The sequence below is a fragment of the Esox lucius genome, chromosome 13 (genome assembly GCF_011004845.1).
Source record: "Esox lucius isolate fEsoLuc1 chromosome 13, fEsoLuc1.pri, whole genome shotgun sequence".
NCBI classification, from domain to species: Eukaryota; Metazoa; Chordata; class Actinopteri; order Esociformes; family Esocidae; genus Esox; species Esox lucius.
Window position 1 is genome coordinate 15297555 of NC_047581.1, and position 17465 is coordinate 15315019.

Genomic DNA, 17465 nt, shown 5'->3' on the forward strand with positions numbered 1-17465 from the left:
CATTGTCAAGGCTTTACCAACCCATCTGAATGGCTGTACTGTACAAAACAAGCATGTACTGTATGAAGAGAGGTCAACACACCATCTGGTTTCAAATGAGCTGGTTTTGAGGGTTTGTCCCAATACGCATTGCATTCTATACCGTTTAAGTGTCCATATATTGTAAACACTGTTTAATTAGTACTGTCTATAAATACTGTGTTAAAACTATGTTGTTAAGTAATTTCAGTGGCCAAACGTTGGCGTTCTAAAATATACTGTACCAATGGCTACAAGGCTCATGGATTTGGGAGTACATATGGGAGTCTCATTTAAGTGAGTGGATGCTCCTTAAATGGAATCATTCACTTTGGGTTGTGCCCGTCTCATGTTCTACTGTTTGTCTTTTGTTTTCTTGATGTTAATGACTGTTACCTTTGTGGATGTGTGGACCTGTCTCCATTGAGTGTGTTAATGGGGGACGTGGATGTCTCACCAGTAGTTCATTTTGTACAATTTTAAGTTCTACTGAATGATACTTTTAGTATAAAGTTATATTTACGGTTTTGTTGATCGTAAGCAGGAGCCTACATATGTATCTGTATTCATTGAGACTGCTGATCACATCACTTCCAAAGGATCTTGTTGACAGCAGTGCTGTGATGTGAGAATATTTCCTTGACCTCTACTTAGTGATGATGATTCCTCACAGTGTATGAATCCAACCCCCTGAACTTTACAGTACTCCAAACACCTGTCCTGTCAGCTGGATTGATCTTTTATCAATAGGCTGCATATGTTCCCACACATCATCATGTCATCAGTCAATGGGTGTCATCTCTGTGCAACAAATGCATGTCGTCTGTGTGTTAATGTCTATGTGTCATGTTCTGGAGATGGACTAGAGTGGTGTTTTCAGTAGTGTATGCAAACAGGGTGAAATGACAGAAGCAAGCACAGCAGAAATGCAAACGATAGTCATTATTGATTGGAAATCTGAATCGGTCATCCACTCATGAGAACGGGCCTCTGGTCTGAACATGTTCCAAAAGTCTGAGATGGTTCCTCTTCATGAATGTATATTTCTAATTGCCTTGCCCAGGCTGTGCTTGGTGCAGTATGGTTTACTATCACTGGTCATTCACTTATGTTTTGGGATTTTGTCACCTTTTTATTCACAAGGGTTTAACATAAGGCAGATTTTACTCATTTGTTCTGGCTGCCTAAATCCTCTTTTAGACCCATCCTCAGTATGTTTGTCCATCCCTCCTTTCAGTTCCTCCCACAGATTCCTGTTCAGAGCATGCCATTTTCCTCAGCTCACGGAATGACTCTGCATGCCTATACATCTGGCCATTCTGCCACAAGTAACTAATTCTGTTCTTATTTTGTCTTTTTTTTTCCCATTTAATTTTCTATTCACACACTGTGTTGTTTCCTGCCTGTTCTAACACCTTCAAAAACTGATTGAACCTCCTAAATTTAAACCAAACGTAATTGAAATGCCAAACCGATGATGCGCCCCGCACTCCGCCCTGCGCGGCTGTCCCTTGGCGGTGCCACAGGCGTACTACAGGCGCCAGGACCTGGCGGAGGAGAGGGGCAGCTGGGACCTGCACAGGGAGGTGGTGAGACAGACGTCTTTGCGTAGTAAACGCCTCCACAGCATCCCCGAGGTGGCTGAGGATGAGCCAGAGGGAGGTGAAGGGATGAGTCATCACAGTCAGCGCCTCCGCTTTGACGACGGCGCCCCGCCCGGGACGTCACGCGTCAACCGCCGGGGCCCCCACGTCTACCGGCACGACCGCCTCTCCCCCAGCAAAAACCGCCGTTGCCTGCTGCAGCGCCAGCACTCCTCGCCGCGCTACGGCTACACCTCAGAGGATCGCAGCCTGCACCGACCCAGCCGTCAGACCACCAAGAGCCCCGACAGCGGCCTGGACTGTGGCAGCGAAGAGGAGGGCTCGTGGGGTTACCGGGGTTACACACACGGCCCCGTCCGCTACATCCACTGCGAGGGGCCGGTGGAGCGACAGGCCCTGGCCGCGGGCAGAAAGAGGCAGCTGATGCGCCAGTGTAGCATGGATGAGGATTACTGTGACAGCCCAAGGACAGGCCGCGTGTCTGACCTGAGGAACAGGGAGGCGCTCTACGGGCCAGGCCGGGAGCGGGAGGCAGGGCACAGCCCGAGACATTACCCCAGAGACGGAGCCTTGAGCGGGGGCAGGCCCGACGAGCTGGACAGGGCCCCTCACAGGGACCTTAGGGCCAGCTATGTGAACAGGCTGAACCGGGTCTCGGACCAGCCGCTGGTGTGTGTGACTCAGACTATGCTGTACATTCCATCAGCAAGCAGTAAAACCATACCTTCTTTCTTGGTGTTGTTTTTCTCTCTATGGGTCTCCCCCTTTCTATTGAGTTATTTTTGTTATTAGTACACGTTCATGGTGATTCTTTGTAGTTTTTTTCATGTGAGTAGTTTGATTGTTCTTAGAATGTCTAGTGAGTTTTTCAGTGATGCTTTTTTGATTACCTAAAGGCCATTTCAGAAGGTTTTTGTTTCTGATGTCTCTGAGGATAAATATTACTCTCAAAAGACAATGGCAGCTCAACCATAACAGTTTCAGCAAATATTTTCATAACCAACCCAAGATAGACCATAAGTTGTTGTTTCTAATGGGAGGCTAGAAGAGAAGTGGTCAGAACCCGGGAAGGAGGTGGGATAGAGCCAAGCCAACAGGGTCCTGTAGAAAGGTTTCAGCATCGTGTAGCACTGTTCTGTTAGGGAATGCCTGCTCTGGGAAGTGCACCTATGCATTAACAAAATTAGGCGTAATTTGCACTCTTTCTTAACAGCATTTTTTTTCACTTAGTTCACTCTGTTCACAGTGTGTTCTGCTTCTGGTAACAGACTACTGTATTGAGATCAGGTGGTTCATTGATAAAAAAAACAAAAACAAAAAAAAAACAGAAGAATTTAAGCCTAGTTCCATCTCACTGTATACACTCCCATTGCCCGGTCACTGATGGGGAGCGGAAACAACCAGATGCTTCAGATTGATACATCCAATCATCTGGCTCCTTGTTCGGTCTGTGGTTTCACTGTGATGTGCATGGGGATGCACTATCCTGCTCCCCTGCTCTCCACCAATGGGTTTAATATTAATCTCTGACAGGCATCTGGCCCATGATTCCCAACTCTAACTTTGCCAGTATTGCTCCACCTTCCACAGGGGGTCTCTATTCTAGCTAGCATGTCCTGTTTGTCATTGCTCATAAAATGTGCAGTCCTCTGATGAATGAAGTATTTCCTAGTGTGATTCCATTGAGGGTAGTCTCTGAAAATCTTTTAGCTAATCCATCTGCATCATGGTGGAATCCTCTCTTTCCCCTATGCATGTTCTGCCTTAACCTTTCCAACAGTGTCCATCTCTCCTCATGTAGTACAAGCAGCAGTGGTTTTCTATTTGCTCGATCCCGCTCCATCTTTGTTCCATTTTGTCTGGATAACTGAATGAGAAGCCTTTGAGTCTAAGTCTCTCTCTCTCTCTCTCTTTCTCTCTCTCTCTCTCTCTCTCTCTCTCTCTCTCTCTCTCTTCGGTTTGGGCACACAGCTGAAGCCCTTATGGTTGTTCTCAGCTAACCATGCCTTTATCCATTCTAATCTCTTTCCTCAACTCGACCACTCACTCCCTCTTCACACCAAGGAGCTGACATTCGCAGAACAAAAAAACCAAATGGTCTTTAGTTAAACATCTAATCCAGTTGTCTGGGGTTGATTTCCTTTTTTTGTTGACAGCTTGTTGGTTTGTTGTCTTTATTTTATGAGTTATTTTTATTTATTTTTGTTTTGCCTCCTTAAGGGCAAATGGGAGTGACATAATTTGCTCTTATGGTTTTGCAATTCTTTTCAATGGCTGATTTGTTTTGTGAGATGCTGTGTAAAAGGCAGTTTGAATGGCTGGTTTGTTTTTGAGAGGTAGTGTAAAAGGCTGTTTGAATGAGTGGTTTCTTCTGTGAGATATAGTGTAAAAGGCAGTTTGAATGGCTGGTTTGTTTTGTGAGATGCTGTGTAAAAGGCAGTTTGAATGGCTGGTTTGTTTTGTGAGATGCTGTGTAAAAGACAGATTGAATGGCTGTTTTGTTTTGTGAGATGCTGTGTAAAAGGCAGATTGAATGGCTGTTTTGTTTTGTGAGATGCTGTGTTTAAAAGGCAGATTGAATGGCTGGTTTGTTTTGTGATAGGTAGTGTAAAAGGCAGTTGGTTTTATTCTATTCTGTTTTTTCTCCATCTAAAGATTATAGGGAACTCCCCCTCCCATGGACACTGCCATGGCGATCGGCTGGACCATTCAGGTAGAAGGCCGGTCCAGGGTGGCAACCCCCCACATCGACGACCCATGATGGTCCCTTCCATTGGTTAGTGTGGTCACCACATCACGGGAAACCCTGTCCTCCTCTACAGGGACTCTGGTGTTGTGTATTTATTTATCCCTTGTGTTGCCTTGCCAATGTGAGCTGAGCTGAACATCTCTCCCATAGACACATGACCGGTACACATGTAGCCGCCTCCAGTGGCGCACTCCTACACCCTCAGTTCTAACCCATCTTCATATCCTCTTTATGCCGCCTCTGACTCGGCTGTTCAATAAGACGAGGCAGTTAGAGGGACTGCGGCTGTTTAGTGGTTGCCTCTGACCGGAACGTGAAGACGTGTGCAGTTACAGGTCTAGAGTACGGTGGATGTACTGTAATGCACAGAGGGCCCGTCTCCCTCAACACCTCCCTGTGTCTCGCTCAGTGTGAAGCATTGCTGTTTTACAACTCCAGAGTATAACCATGCCTCGCTAACTCCCATGACCCCTGACCTCCCCCTATCCCCGCTCCCCAGCGAGAATATCCAGCCAGGCCAGGTGCCTCACAGTGTGGTGGTGGTGGTGGTGGTGGTGGGGGGGGGGGGGGGTTCGTGACAGTAACGCTGTGATCTGATTGGTGTCTTCTGTAGAGATCACCATGATGGAGAGTAACAGTGAGGGGAGTGAGGGGAACCTCTCACCTGGCAAGGAGGATGTTTACTATCATGGCAGTGTAGCTCGGCGCAGGATGTGGAGTCTTCATGGTATGTGGCCCGGCTTCTCTCAACAAAAACATGTCACCCTTGAAATTGACAGTAAAAGAGGCGAAACTAGAGCTGAATGGTAGTCTAAAAACTGGAGTGTGGATTTGACACGAGACCAACACAAAAGGTGGCCCAGACCTCCCCTCGACACCCCTCTCCCTTGCCTCCCTTCACCTGCCCTTTGTGTTGCTCCTTCCTCTCCTCCTCCTTGGCCCTCCTCCCAGGGCGTTTGCAGCCGTTGATTTTGCATGACTGACGGTTTACATTACAGTGAGAAGGAAGTCATTGGATGAGTAAGTGCACTTGTGTCCTGTCATTATCACTTCATTGCACAGTGATGAATCTGCTGTCATCTAAACCAAACACGAGTATTTTGTCATTCAAACATAACTCAATGTAAATGTTCTCTGAATTGCACTGTTTAAACATTAAGAGCTCCAAGAAATCAATGGATGAATTAATATCTGGTGGATTCCTTTCCTTTTCACTGTCCCTGATACTGTATGGCCTTGATGAATCAGGTTCCTGCTATGGCATTTGATGTTCTAATTTATTTCAGGAATGCCCACTTGCATATTGAGCTAAATACGTATTTCTGATGTAAGCATGGTTTTACTCCGCTTCTACTGATATTAGCCATACGTTGATATTTTATAAAGTGGAGCGCATGCATTCCTGTTGAGCTCTGTGAGGCAGTGAACTGTAAAACAGCAATGAAGTGGACCACCGTGTGTTTCCCTCCACTCTGTCATGTGCATGGTCATTAGTTCCCCCCGCATCCCATGGCTTGACTTGTGCTGATGTCCTTCTTTCCACTCTTTTACTCTATCTAGGAGTGGTATAAAGGTCCAGTGATTGTTGTTGTCATGTAGAGCCTGCCAGCATTGAGAAGTGTGAAAAAACAACCAATTTGTGTTATGGAATCTGTCAGTTCTCGAAAAACACCTTTGTGCTTATATAATGTCCTACATTGACATGTGTAGATTTTGCTGTGTAATAACATGGTCTTCTGGAAATGTGTTGAGCACTTTGAGGATAATCAACTTGGTGATGGAAAGGGTACTGCTGAAGGCCCCCTTTAATATCCTGTCAGCTCTGTCAAAGGGACATCTTGTCTTCCGCTCTGGACCCCGGCCTGTCTTTGTGCTGGGGACTGGCAGTAGCAGGGCTGGCAGTCGAAGCAGTGCCATCTCTTGTCTTTCAGACGGTTACGGTGGGCAAGGTCGTGGGCACGGCCGAGGTCGCCGGTCCCCGGAGTATTATGACGAGTCGGAGCCAGAGGACATGGCTCGTATATTTGTGGCCCTGTTTGACTACGACCCTGTGTCCATGTCCCCCAACCCTGACGCCGCTGATGAGGAGCTGCCCTTCAAAGAGGGCCAGATCATCAAGGTGGGAGCCTAAGCCCACCAGTGCGCTTTACTGATTCAGACAGGTTTACTCAGGACCCAGGTTTACTCAGGACCCAGGTTTACTCAGGACCCAGGTTTACTCAGGACCCAGGTTGAGTCTGGACCCAGGTTGAGTCTGGACCCAGGTTTAGTCTGGACCCAGGTTTAGTCTGGACCCAGGTTTAGTCAGGACCCAGGTTGAGTCAGGACCCAGGTTTAGTCTGGACCCAGGTTTAGTGAGCTAGATAGTACCGCAGTTGTGCACGTGAAGTTGCTATTAAAACAACTGTAAGTGTTACCTGTCGTCTCCCATCGCTAACCTTCTTCTCTGCACTGGTCCAGGTGTTTGGGGATAAGGACACGGATGGGTTCTACAGGGCAGAGATCCGTGAGCGACTGGGCCTGATCCCCTGTAACATGGTGTCTGAGATCCAGACTGAGGACGATGGGATGATGGAGCAGCTTCTCAAACAGGGCTTCCTCCCACTCAACACTCCTGTAGAGAAATTAGGTAGGCAAGCACCTGGACAAACGCCTTTCCCCTGCATCTGTTCTCTCTTATCTCCTTTCTTCTGCTTTCTCTACTCGCACTGACGCCTGTTGACAATCTTTTCCTTCCTTTTCCTTTTCATATCTGCATTGCTGTGAAGTGAACTGTGACCGCTTCAAAGATGGTCGCTCAATAAACCGCAGGTCCCGAAAATCCAAACGAGGTCTGTGTTTTCTTTCGATTCACTGCAATCTTCCTTCATTTTGTCTTTGTTCCGAGTGTTGAATATCAGCACAACACACAGCACTAACAATCATCAATGCCACACTAGTCATAGACCAGGTCCACAACTGAGAGCCACACAATTCTAGATCCATGACTAGATGGAAGTCTCTGCCAGCCCAGGAAACTCAGGCTAGATAAAAAAAGAAAAAACTGGTAAAACACCTAGTATCCTAGAACTGTGAAGAAACACAGAAACAATTTGGTATTTTGTGTTTTATTGTATTTTACTTTGTATTCTGTGTTTTTGTTTGGGTTTTGATTTATGTTTCAACCTTCAAGTCTCCAGTCAAGTCCCAAGTAATAATGGGCAAGTCTCAAGTAAGTTCAACCACTCAGATCAAGTCAAGTCCCTAATTAAGGCAATGGTTTAGAAAAATTTATTATCAAATCTTTTTTTGTTGAATTCTTGAATTAGCTTAAAGGAACCTAATATTATTCAGGTTGTATTTATATTCAATGGTCAATTGTCTTTATGTATATAGATAAAAAATGATATATGTTTAAATAGTAACATGAAGCCTGCATAAGGATGTTAAAAACGAAACAAAACTGTAGGACATTTCTTGAATTGAATTTAGGTTTCCATCTCCCCATTTCATCAACGTTGTACTAATACATTCAAACATATTTCACATGACCTCACGTTAGCTAGCCAGGCACAGCACAGCTTTAATTCTTACCTGTCTTTGTGAGATTTTAGGTGTTTCACAAAGTTAGACGTTGTGGCTATCGCATCAGTCATTTTAGTTTCGCAAGTTTTGTATACTGCTGTAATTTTCATCCGCTTGTTGTGGGTGGATGCTTGTTGAGAACATGGAGCACTAGGTCCATGAGCATGTGGCATAGTGATGGGAAGTTTGACTTTACTGATTCAGATGATTTTAATCGTTCAGTACAAAGAACATATCTTTTGACTCATTTCGTTCATTTGAGTCAGCCTCCCAGCCCTCGCGGAAATTTAGCACACTCTCAAATCACTGTCAAGTCAGACTACATTGTTATAAAAATGGGAATTTGAAGGAACCGTAGTCCCACTGTTAATGCTGACTAAGAGTAAATGCTATACCATATTATTCTTTACAGCCATAATCAACAAAACCATGTTCATTATGTGTATTATTAGAAGATTATAAAAAACTTCTGACTGCAGGCAAGGGAGCATTAATTGTGGTACCAAAAACATCCAAAACGCTAAAACTCATTGTCCAGAGTAAAAATCAACAGTCAAAATCAAGGTCCAATGTAGATTGAAAGAAATAATTAGAAAATAGTGATATAAATTCAGTTTAAACGTAAGGATATTTATCCTATCATTACACATTTTAAAATGTACTTATACTGCTATTTTAATCTAATGGATGATAATTGATCAAACACCTTTTTTGCATTCATTCTATATACTAAATCTGATAATGTACAGTGGGTATAGAAAAGAATCACCCCCCTTTAAAATAATCACATTTTGTTGCTTTGCAGCCTGAAATTACCATGTTCAGTATGAGATCCTTGGAGATCAGAAAGATTGAAAGACTTATTTCCTCATTAGTCGTTCGCCTTTTATCGTCCTTCAGGCAATCCAAAGTGCCGAAAGGTCCATGGATCATCATTCATTTCATTAATCGTTCCTTCCGGTGAATGAGATTCGAAGATCCGAAAGAGCCATGGATCATTGTTCATTTCGTTCATCGTTCCTTCTGGTGAATGAAATTCGAAGATCCGAAAGAGCCATGGATCATCATTCATTTCGTTCATTCCGGTGAACGAGATTATAAGATCCATGAATCATCGTACATTTCATTCATCCTTCCTTCCGGTGAATGAGACTCTAAGATCCGAATCAGTAAATGACTCACCTACTGAGATTAATTATATATGTGACTTCAGTGGCGTTTTTATATGGAAAAAAAAGGGTGGGGCACAAACCATTTCAAAATATAGGATACATACAGTACAGGCCAAAAGTTTGGACACACCTTCTCATTCAATGCGTTTCCTTTATTTTCATGACTATTTACATTGTAGATTATCACTGAAGGCATCAAAACTATGAATGAACACATGTGGAATTATGTACTAATCAAAAAAGTGTGAAATAACTGAAAACATGTCTTATATTCTAGTTTCTTCAAAGTAGCCACCATTTGCTCTAATTACTGCTTTGCAAACTCTTGGCATTCTCTTGATGAGCTTCAAGAGGTAGTCACCTGAAATGGTTTTCCAACAGTCTTGAAGGAGTTCCCAGAGATGCTTAGCACTTGTTGGCCCTTTTGCCTTCACTCTGCGGTCCAGCTCACCCCAAACCATCTCGATTGGGTTCAGGTCCGGTGACTGTGGAGGCCAGGTCATCTGGCGCAGCACTCCATCACACTCCTTCTTGGTCAAATAGCCCTTACACAGCCTGGAGGTGTGTTTGGGGTCAATTTCCTGTTGAAAAATAAATGATGGTCCAACTAAACACAAACCGGATGGGATGGCATGTTGCTTCAGGATGCTGTGGTAGCCATGCTGGTTCAGTATGCCTTCAATTTTGAATAAATCCCCAACAGTGTCACCAGCAAAGCACCCCCACACCATCACACCTCCTCCTCCATGCTTCACGGTGGGAACCAGGCATGTAGAATCCATCCGTTCACCTTTTCTGCGTCGCACAAAGACACGGCGGTTGGAACCAAAGATCTCAAATTTGGACTCATCAGACCAAAGCACAGATTTCCTCTGGTCTAATGTCCATTCCTTGTGTTTCTTGGCCCGAACAAATGTCTTCTGCTTGTTGCCTCTCCTTAGCAGTGGTTTCCTAGCAGCTACTTGACCATGAAGGCCTGATTTGCGCGGTCTCCTCTTAACAGTTGTTCTATAGATGTGTCTGCTGTTAGAAATCTGTGTGGCATTCAGCTGGTCTCTAATCTGAGCTGCTGTTAACCTGCGATTTATGAGGCTGGTGACTCGGATGAACTTATCCTCAGCAGCAGAGGTGACTCTTGGTCTTCCTTTCCTGGGGCAGTCATCATGTGAGCCAGTTTTGTTGTAGCGCTTGATGGTTTTTGCGACTGCACTTGGGGATACATTCAAAGTTTTCGCAATTTTACGGACTGACTGACCTTCATTTGTTAAAGTAACGATGGCCACTCGTTTCTCTTTTTCTCGTTTCGCTGAATGGTTCTTGCCATAATATGAATTCTAACAGTTGTCCAATAGGGCTGTCGGCCGTGTATCAACCTGACTTCTGCACAACACAACTGATGGTCCCAACACCATTAATAAGGCAAAAGATTCCACAAATTAACCCGGACAAGGCACACCTGTGAAAACCATTTCAGGTGACTACCTCATGAAGCTCATTGAGAGAACACCAAGGGTTTGCAGCTCTATCAAAAAAGCAAAGGGTGGCTACTTGAAGGAATCTAAAATAAGACATGTTTCAGTTATTTCAAATTTTTTTGTTAAGTACATAATTCCACATGTGTTCATTAATAGTTTTGATGCCTTCAGTGAGAATCTACAATGTAAATAGTCATGAAAATAAAGGAAACACATTGAATGAGAAGGTGTGTCCAAACTTTTGGCCTGTACTGTACCAGTAAAGCTAAAAAAACTCCCTCTTGCTACTGATGTGTGTATTTAACACATCAACAAACAGCGTGGCTCCACAAAACACTTTTAAAGACAGAGCGGCTTGCTTCTACCAGGTGTTGTAGTACACATACTGGAGAGAGAGAGAGACCTTCTTGTGTAATTGCTCTCCTTCTCTCTCACACACATGTAAAATTACCACTGTCACATTTACAACACTAAATTAGGAATGCAACCAAACTCAGAACCAATGTGCCTACAGGGCCATACGCAAACAGCAATTAGCTCAACACCACTGAAGGCCACAACGAAGTGGAAAGACAACTTTTTAGGGATACAGATCCATTCTATGACAACAACCTTAATAGATAAGCATGGACACACTGACACTTGTCACAATCTATATCAATCGATCCAGCACAAAAATATGACCAATGCACGGACTAGCACCACTAAGGCAGGATGATAAAATATGCTTTCACTCTTCCTCTGGGCAAAATGTTCAATGACTTTGGAAAAGAAGTCATGTAGCTGCTGTATCTGCTGGCTTTCGAAAGACAACATGGCCAATGCGTTGAGTGGCGGCTGTCCCATGGTATTGCTAGTGAAGGTTTTTACCCTCTTCAAGGTGGAAAGTTTCTCTCTGACTAGGATGACCTCATAGGTGTTGTAATGATAATTTTCAGCAGTGACGGTCTCAGCAAAAGCCTCCTCTAGGTTGTTCTCATGGATGGATCTTAACAGAGACAGGGCCGTCTGACCAGTTTGAAGCTCAGTGTGGCGGTACAGAGTAGTCAGCTCAGACATAAACTTTTCCTCATTTCCTAAAGGCTATAGTTTCACCGCACAGTCAAGCTCAGATGTAGGGAATGACAGGACAAATTGTGGGAAGAGCGAGCTGTCAACCAGCTTGGCAGTGATCAGGTGGCCACTTTGTGAAAACCTCTGCTCCACCTGGGAGATGACTGTGTCGCATGCCTCCTTCATCAATGGCGCTGTGTTGTTTACTCGTCGGCCTGGCTCGTCTATTCCATCGTGAACGGTGGCAGCCCATTCATCAGTTTGCTTCCGCATATTCTGGACATTCTAATCCCAGATGCATCAATGCTCTGTTTTTGCAGAGTGTTGTATAAAACATCAACTTCTAGCATAAGGAAGAAAAACATTTCCAGCAGCTGCAGAAATTCTCTGCCCGAGTTTCTTTGACAAGCCGTATGCCTCACTTATGGTGGCCTCATCCAATCCTGGTTGTATGCATATGTCCTGCATACACAGGAGCAGCGCAGCACGGTTTTCCCAAACGGCATTGACAGTTCTACTTTTAAAGATCCATCGTACAGCGGGTGGCCTTGGAATGCATCTCTGTGTTGCCTCAGCAAGTGCCACAACACGTTTTGGTGTGCCAGAGAAAAAGGTGGCAAAAGCAGTTAAATCTGCAAAAACACTGTCAGGATGCTCATCCTTGCTGAAAACAAAGTTGCTGTAAGGTCAGGTTCAGCTGGTGAGCATAGCAGTGAACAAACTGGGCATGTGGGTATGTCTCTTTCATTAGCGTCTGTACCCCTCAGACCTTTCCACTCATTACAGCCACACCATCATAAGTCTGAGCGATCAGCTTTTCTACCAGCTTCAGTGGTTCCAGCACACCCTTGATGCTTTTAGAGAGGCCAAGTCCAGTTTTATCTTTGACTTCCACAAACTCCAAAAACCTCTCTGTCACTGTATTGTCAGGCAACATGTATCGCAACACACAACAATCATTTGTGATTTACAGGAGACATCAGTTGTCTCATCTGCCAGTATGGCAACAAATGATGTCTCGTCCACTTGCTTGGCTTTCTCCTCCCTGTACACTTCATACATACAGTCTAACAGTTCATTTTGTATAGTGCTAGATGTCCCTTTGAAGATGGGCTGAGCGTCATAGTGCCTCTGAAGTCTCAAATCACCCTCACACAGTCTCGAAAATGCATCTGAATATTCCAGGATTCAGGGAGTCCACCGACTCGTCGTGCCCCTGCAGTGCGGTTTCACATTTACCACACAGTTTAATACATGTTATGATCCGACTGAGAACGTACCTGTTTTCCTCCACCTGTTTGTTATGCTGCTCAATGGAGCGCCTGTATGCACTGTCAACTTGGGCTGCGACATTTACCCTTCCAAGTTTACCCAATTTCACAGCATTGTCCAGATGACTCTCATGTTTTGCAATCCTCTCAGAAAGTTGTTTCAAATCTTTGTAACCCGTCCTCGACCAAGTACCATCTCCACCAAATAGCAGACATGGAAAACAGAAGAGGGCCTTCTTTTATAAGCTAACCATTAGCCACTTTTTCTACAAAAAAATCTCCACGTTAAACCTGCGGTTACTTTTACCAGCAGTTTGAGTGATGACAATATCCCGTGGCTGATGGGCACCAAGTTGCTTTACTTCAAGTTTCTCCTCCAAATTAAGGGTTTAAAACCGGTGCTCGAGTATGAAATCCACTTTATTCATTTTCTCAAGTTATCTGCCGTTTGTGAAGCTAACAAGCTAGCTAAGACAATGTACCCTTTTCGCTCTTTTTGCCAACTAATGTTGGCACAAGACAGGCAGACAGCCAATCAGGTGTGAAATACGAAATGACGCAGTAGTGGGGCTACTGGCTGTCAGCCCCACTTGGCATCAAATTTGTGTGATCTACATTGATCACACTAACATTTTGAGCATGCATATTCATATTTTCACACGTACAATGTCAATTACATTGTGAGAGAGGGGCTAACCCTACATTCACGCTTTGCCTATGGCCTACTACTGTGAACTCGAATCGGCAGAACACAGTCTGAAGCAACCAGGCAGGGACCAATGAACATTAAATAAAATCCTAACACAAATGATATGCACTTTAGGAAGATGCTATATTCATAGATAATGAATAATAGGAAGTAATCTTCCAGAAATAAAAATAATTTTGTTGCAGTTCTTTCTATTGACAACAGGTGGGGCTGTGCCCCACCTGCCCCTAATGACCAGTCGCCTCTGTGTGACATGCGTCATACTGAAGTCCATATCTCTGGTATTTCCTGTCAGAATTGTTATCCTCTTCTTGAGTAAATCAAATTGTTTATTATGGCTTTTACCTGTATGTATAATTGAAACACAATAATGAATTCATGCTTTCTCATGGTAATAGACCGCAATTCATGCCATATCATCCAGCAATTACTTACTTTTATAAGTGGGGGAAATTACAACTGAAAATAGTATCATATGATAATCAGTTAGTGTGTAATAATCATTGTAATTGATTGATTATTATCTGTGTGTCTCTGTCCAGAGAGGAACAGGCGAAGTGGGCGTCAGCCCCCATCATCCACTCGTAGAATGGTGGCACTGTATGACTACGACCCCAGGGAAAGCTCTCCAAATGTGGATGTGGAGGTACTGCTGAGACCTCTTCCATTACCTCACTAGATCGTCAGGATGCATGTGATTCAACACGTCTGCCCCAGCCCTTTTCTTTGTAAACATGATATCATCAGAAATAGTCAGTTACCCGTTGATACTACTGTATGCTGTGTAGTTCAGTGTTTCCTGTATGCGTAGCTGCGTGGTTTTTCCTTTGGGAGTTTTCTTACAGCTCATAAACCAACTGTACGCTGTACGTTTTACTGTGCCTATGTTTCTTTTAGAGAACCCTCCTGGTTGAGGAGAATTACTGCTAAGTCAGGTGTAGAACTAGATAAACCCTTTTAATACTAACAACTTGCTTGCCTTGTTGACTTTGCATCTATACACCAGCTAGTTATTCCCCACACCTGCTCCCCACCTTAATGATGACCTGGTCTATATTAGTAGCTTAACATGTTCCTGTTGTACCTATGGCCCTTCCCTCGGTTTCACTCACTCTCACCTTTCTATTGGCACGGCCACAGACACAGTGTGGGAGAGACAGGCTCAATGAGGAGGTGAGTGAGAGGAGCGGTCGCCCTCTGTGTGTTTTCTCCCAGACTGTTGTTGAGTGTTCAGGAGGTGGGCTTCATGGTGGAGGGGTCTACAGTATAGCCCTCTCGTGAACACAGCCTCTCACCCACTGCCTGCACTGACATCTTTCCTTGGTTTGGTCTTTGTGTTGACCCCTTTGGTCTATGTGTTTTGGAGAGGTCTGTAGGAGCGGCCTGTAGATTGTAGTATGGTATGCCTATTGTGTGTAAATCCTGTCTCATAACATTCAACACTCGCTGCATTTTATTGTAGGTTAAGCATTTCAAACGTCTTTGTTTCGACAGGCTGAACTGACGTTCTGTGCTGGCGACGTCATAACAGTTTTTGGTGAAATTGATGAAGATGGCTTTCATTATGTAAGTATGTAAATAAAGGCCTGTGGACATGAGTGACAGTGAAAATTAAGTTGATAGTAAAAGCAGATAATAAATAGCTAATTGTTTTCTCTTTTGTATAGTTCTCTGTATGGTGAAATCCTTTGTTCTGTGTGCCCATGAACCCCCAGGGAGAGCTCAATGGACACAAAGGTCTCATTCCCTCAAACTTTCTCGAAGAAGTGCCTGATGATGTTGAGGTTTTTCTCACTGACACCCCATCTCGAGATTCTCGATACCCCCAGGACGCTGCAGCGCGGATAAAGACCAAAAGGGTACATGCTCTTTCGCAGTACTAGCCCTCTATCATCCATTTACTTTTCCCGTTCCCTTTATCTCTTTTCCGTCTGTGCTTGTGAGTGTTTCATTCCTGAACTTATGATGGAAATTTGGAGCATTATGCTGTAAACATTGTTGACGTCTCAGAAATATAAAGGAAACTATTCATTCTTGACAGAGGTACTTTTATTTTTAATGTTGACTGCTGTGAAGGGAGAAAATATATGCATTGTAAAACGTGGACATATTCATAAAGCATTATCAAACGGAATGGACAGAAGAAAAGAAAAACAGAAGTCTAACTTGTTATGTAATGTCTTAAAAAATAAAGCAGTGAACATGCAATGTTTTTGCACATGCATATATAGCATTGTAATAAATGCTTTATGAATATTACCTGTGTTTGATTTAAAATAGTTTCTATTCTAGGAAATAGTTTTGATGTACTGGAGGATGAAATATGTAGACTGTAGCAACGCATGTTCTCTCTTTAAAGTGCATGAATTTCCCTTCAACCATTTTATAATGAAAAATAAGTCTAGTACAGTATAACTTTTGTATTTGCTCCTGAAAGCCTTGTTTTTGTATATTGCTTACTTGTAATATAGCACACAAGACATAAAAAGCTTATGTTGCTCTTTGAGATAATAATTTCAAAAGTAATCATACTACTAGCTATGTTTAACATTTAATTGCAAGTTAATGGTTGAATATCAACAGGTTTCATCTGAAGTTCCTTGGTTGGTTTTATGATTTGCCATTCTCATAGTGCAGACTATTGAAATACCATCACTGCATTTTTTTTCTTTTCCTCACCCGCTTGGCAAAACAGAAGAAGAGTGTTCATTTCACACCTTAAAGGCTCTGTTTCCGTCACGTAAGTGAGCAACTGAGGATACCACGGTTACGCTCCTCACGTCTAATGCAGATGACATGGGTTCCCTTAGTTTCTGGTATGCAACACACACACACACACTTTTTATGACTTTTATTTTTTGCCCGTTTATATTTCTGTATATTTATTTTTAATGGATGTATATATTTCTTACATTTTCAAAAAAAACTATGAAACTGAAAACATTTGTTGATAGAATACTGTGGAACAAACCAGGATGACACATTTGACCAGATTGTATTATTTGACTTGAGTTTGATGTAAAAGCATTCAGGTTGTTGTGTTAACTTAAGGACGACCACCCTAGCCAATGCATTAGACAAGAAGCATGGTATCTTCAGTTGTTTCTCTGGGTGTTGTACAATGTCCGTCTCTCAAGACAAGTCTCCTGCTGTAACTCATGGTAAGCTAAAAGGCCATTGTTGCACGCCTACGTTGCTTCCCTGTAGTGGTGGTTTTAGGGTTTAAACAGTCTGTAGGTGGCGTTCTATTAGATAGAACCTCCTTTCAACATGAAGTAGTGCACCCTGACACAAATGTTTGTTCAGGTTTGTAATTGGCTTTACCATTAGCTAAATACCCTATCTACAGTAAGGTCACAACTAAGGATTTGTCTCCATATCAGTGATTGGATATTTTTTTCTGGACATCCTTGCGCATTTCGCATCATCATATAGGTGGAGACATGATGACATAGCACACACGACTGCAAATATATGAAAATGTGTAGGGACACATTTTGGCTCGACAGTGCCAAACAGTGGCCAAAAATCCCAGAATGCTAAATTCAGCAGCTGGTAAGCAGAGTACATAGATATTATTCACATGCCAAACCCGGAGGCTCTTGAGTAGGTTTATTTTCTGTCTCCTACTGTGTAACAATGCGCAGGAATGTCGACCAATAAATATCCAATCACTGATATGGACAAAAGTCCATAGCTGTGACAGAAGCTACAGATACCTAAGATAGTTTGTTCCACAATGCGCTTGTAGTTCATGCAGGGTGCACTTTTACGCTTACACATACATGATGTGAAATGGTTAAACGAGCTACTAACATTTTAACCTCATAGAAAGTCTCATAGGATGTAG

At 43.4% G+C, this 17465-nt stretch overlaps 1 protein-coding gene across 1 annotated transcript in view; it reads left to right on the plus strand.

Annotated features, from left to right (window-relative positions):
- rimbp2 (RIMS binding protein 2) overlaps positions 1 to 17465 on the plus strand; it is a 111959-nt gene that overhangs the window by 89551 nt on the left and 4943 nt on the right. The window contains exons 18-23 of the mRNA XM_034296399.1: positions 4278 to 4398; positions 6303 to 6490; positions 6832 to 7000; positions 14158 to 14261; positions 15110 to 15181; positions 15331 to 15474. Coding sequence (XP_034152290.1) covers positions 4278 to 4398; positions 6303 to 6490; positions 6832 to 7000; positions 14158 to 14261; positions 15110 to 15181; positions 15331 to 15474 — 798 coding nt within the window. The remainder of the gene's footprint in view (positions 1 to 4277; positions 4399 to 6302; positions 6491 to 6831; positions 7001 to 14157; positions 14262 to 15109; positions 15182 to 15330; positions 15475 to 17465) is intronic.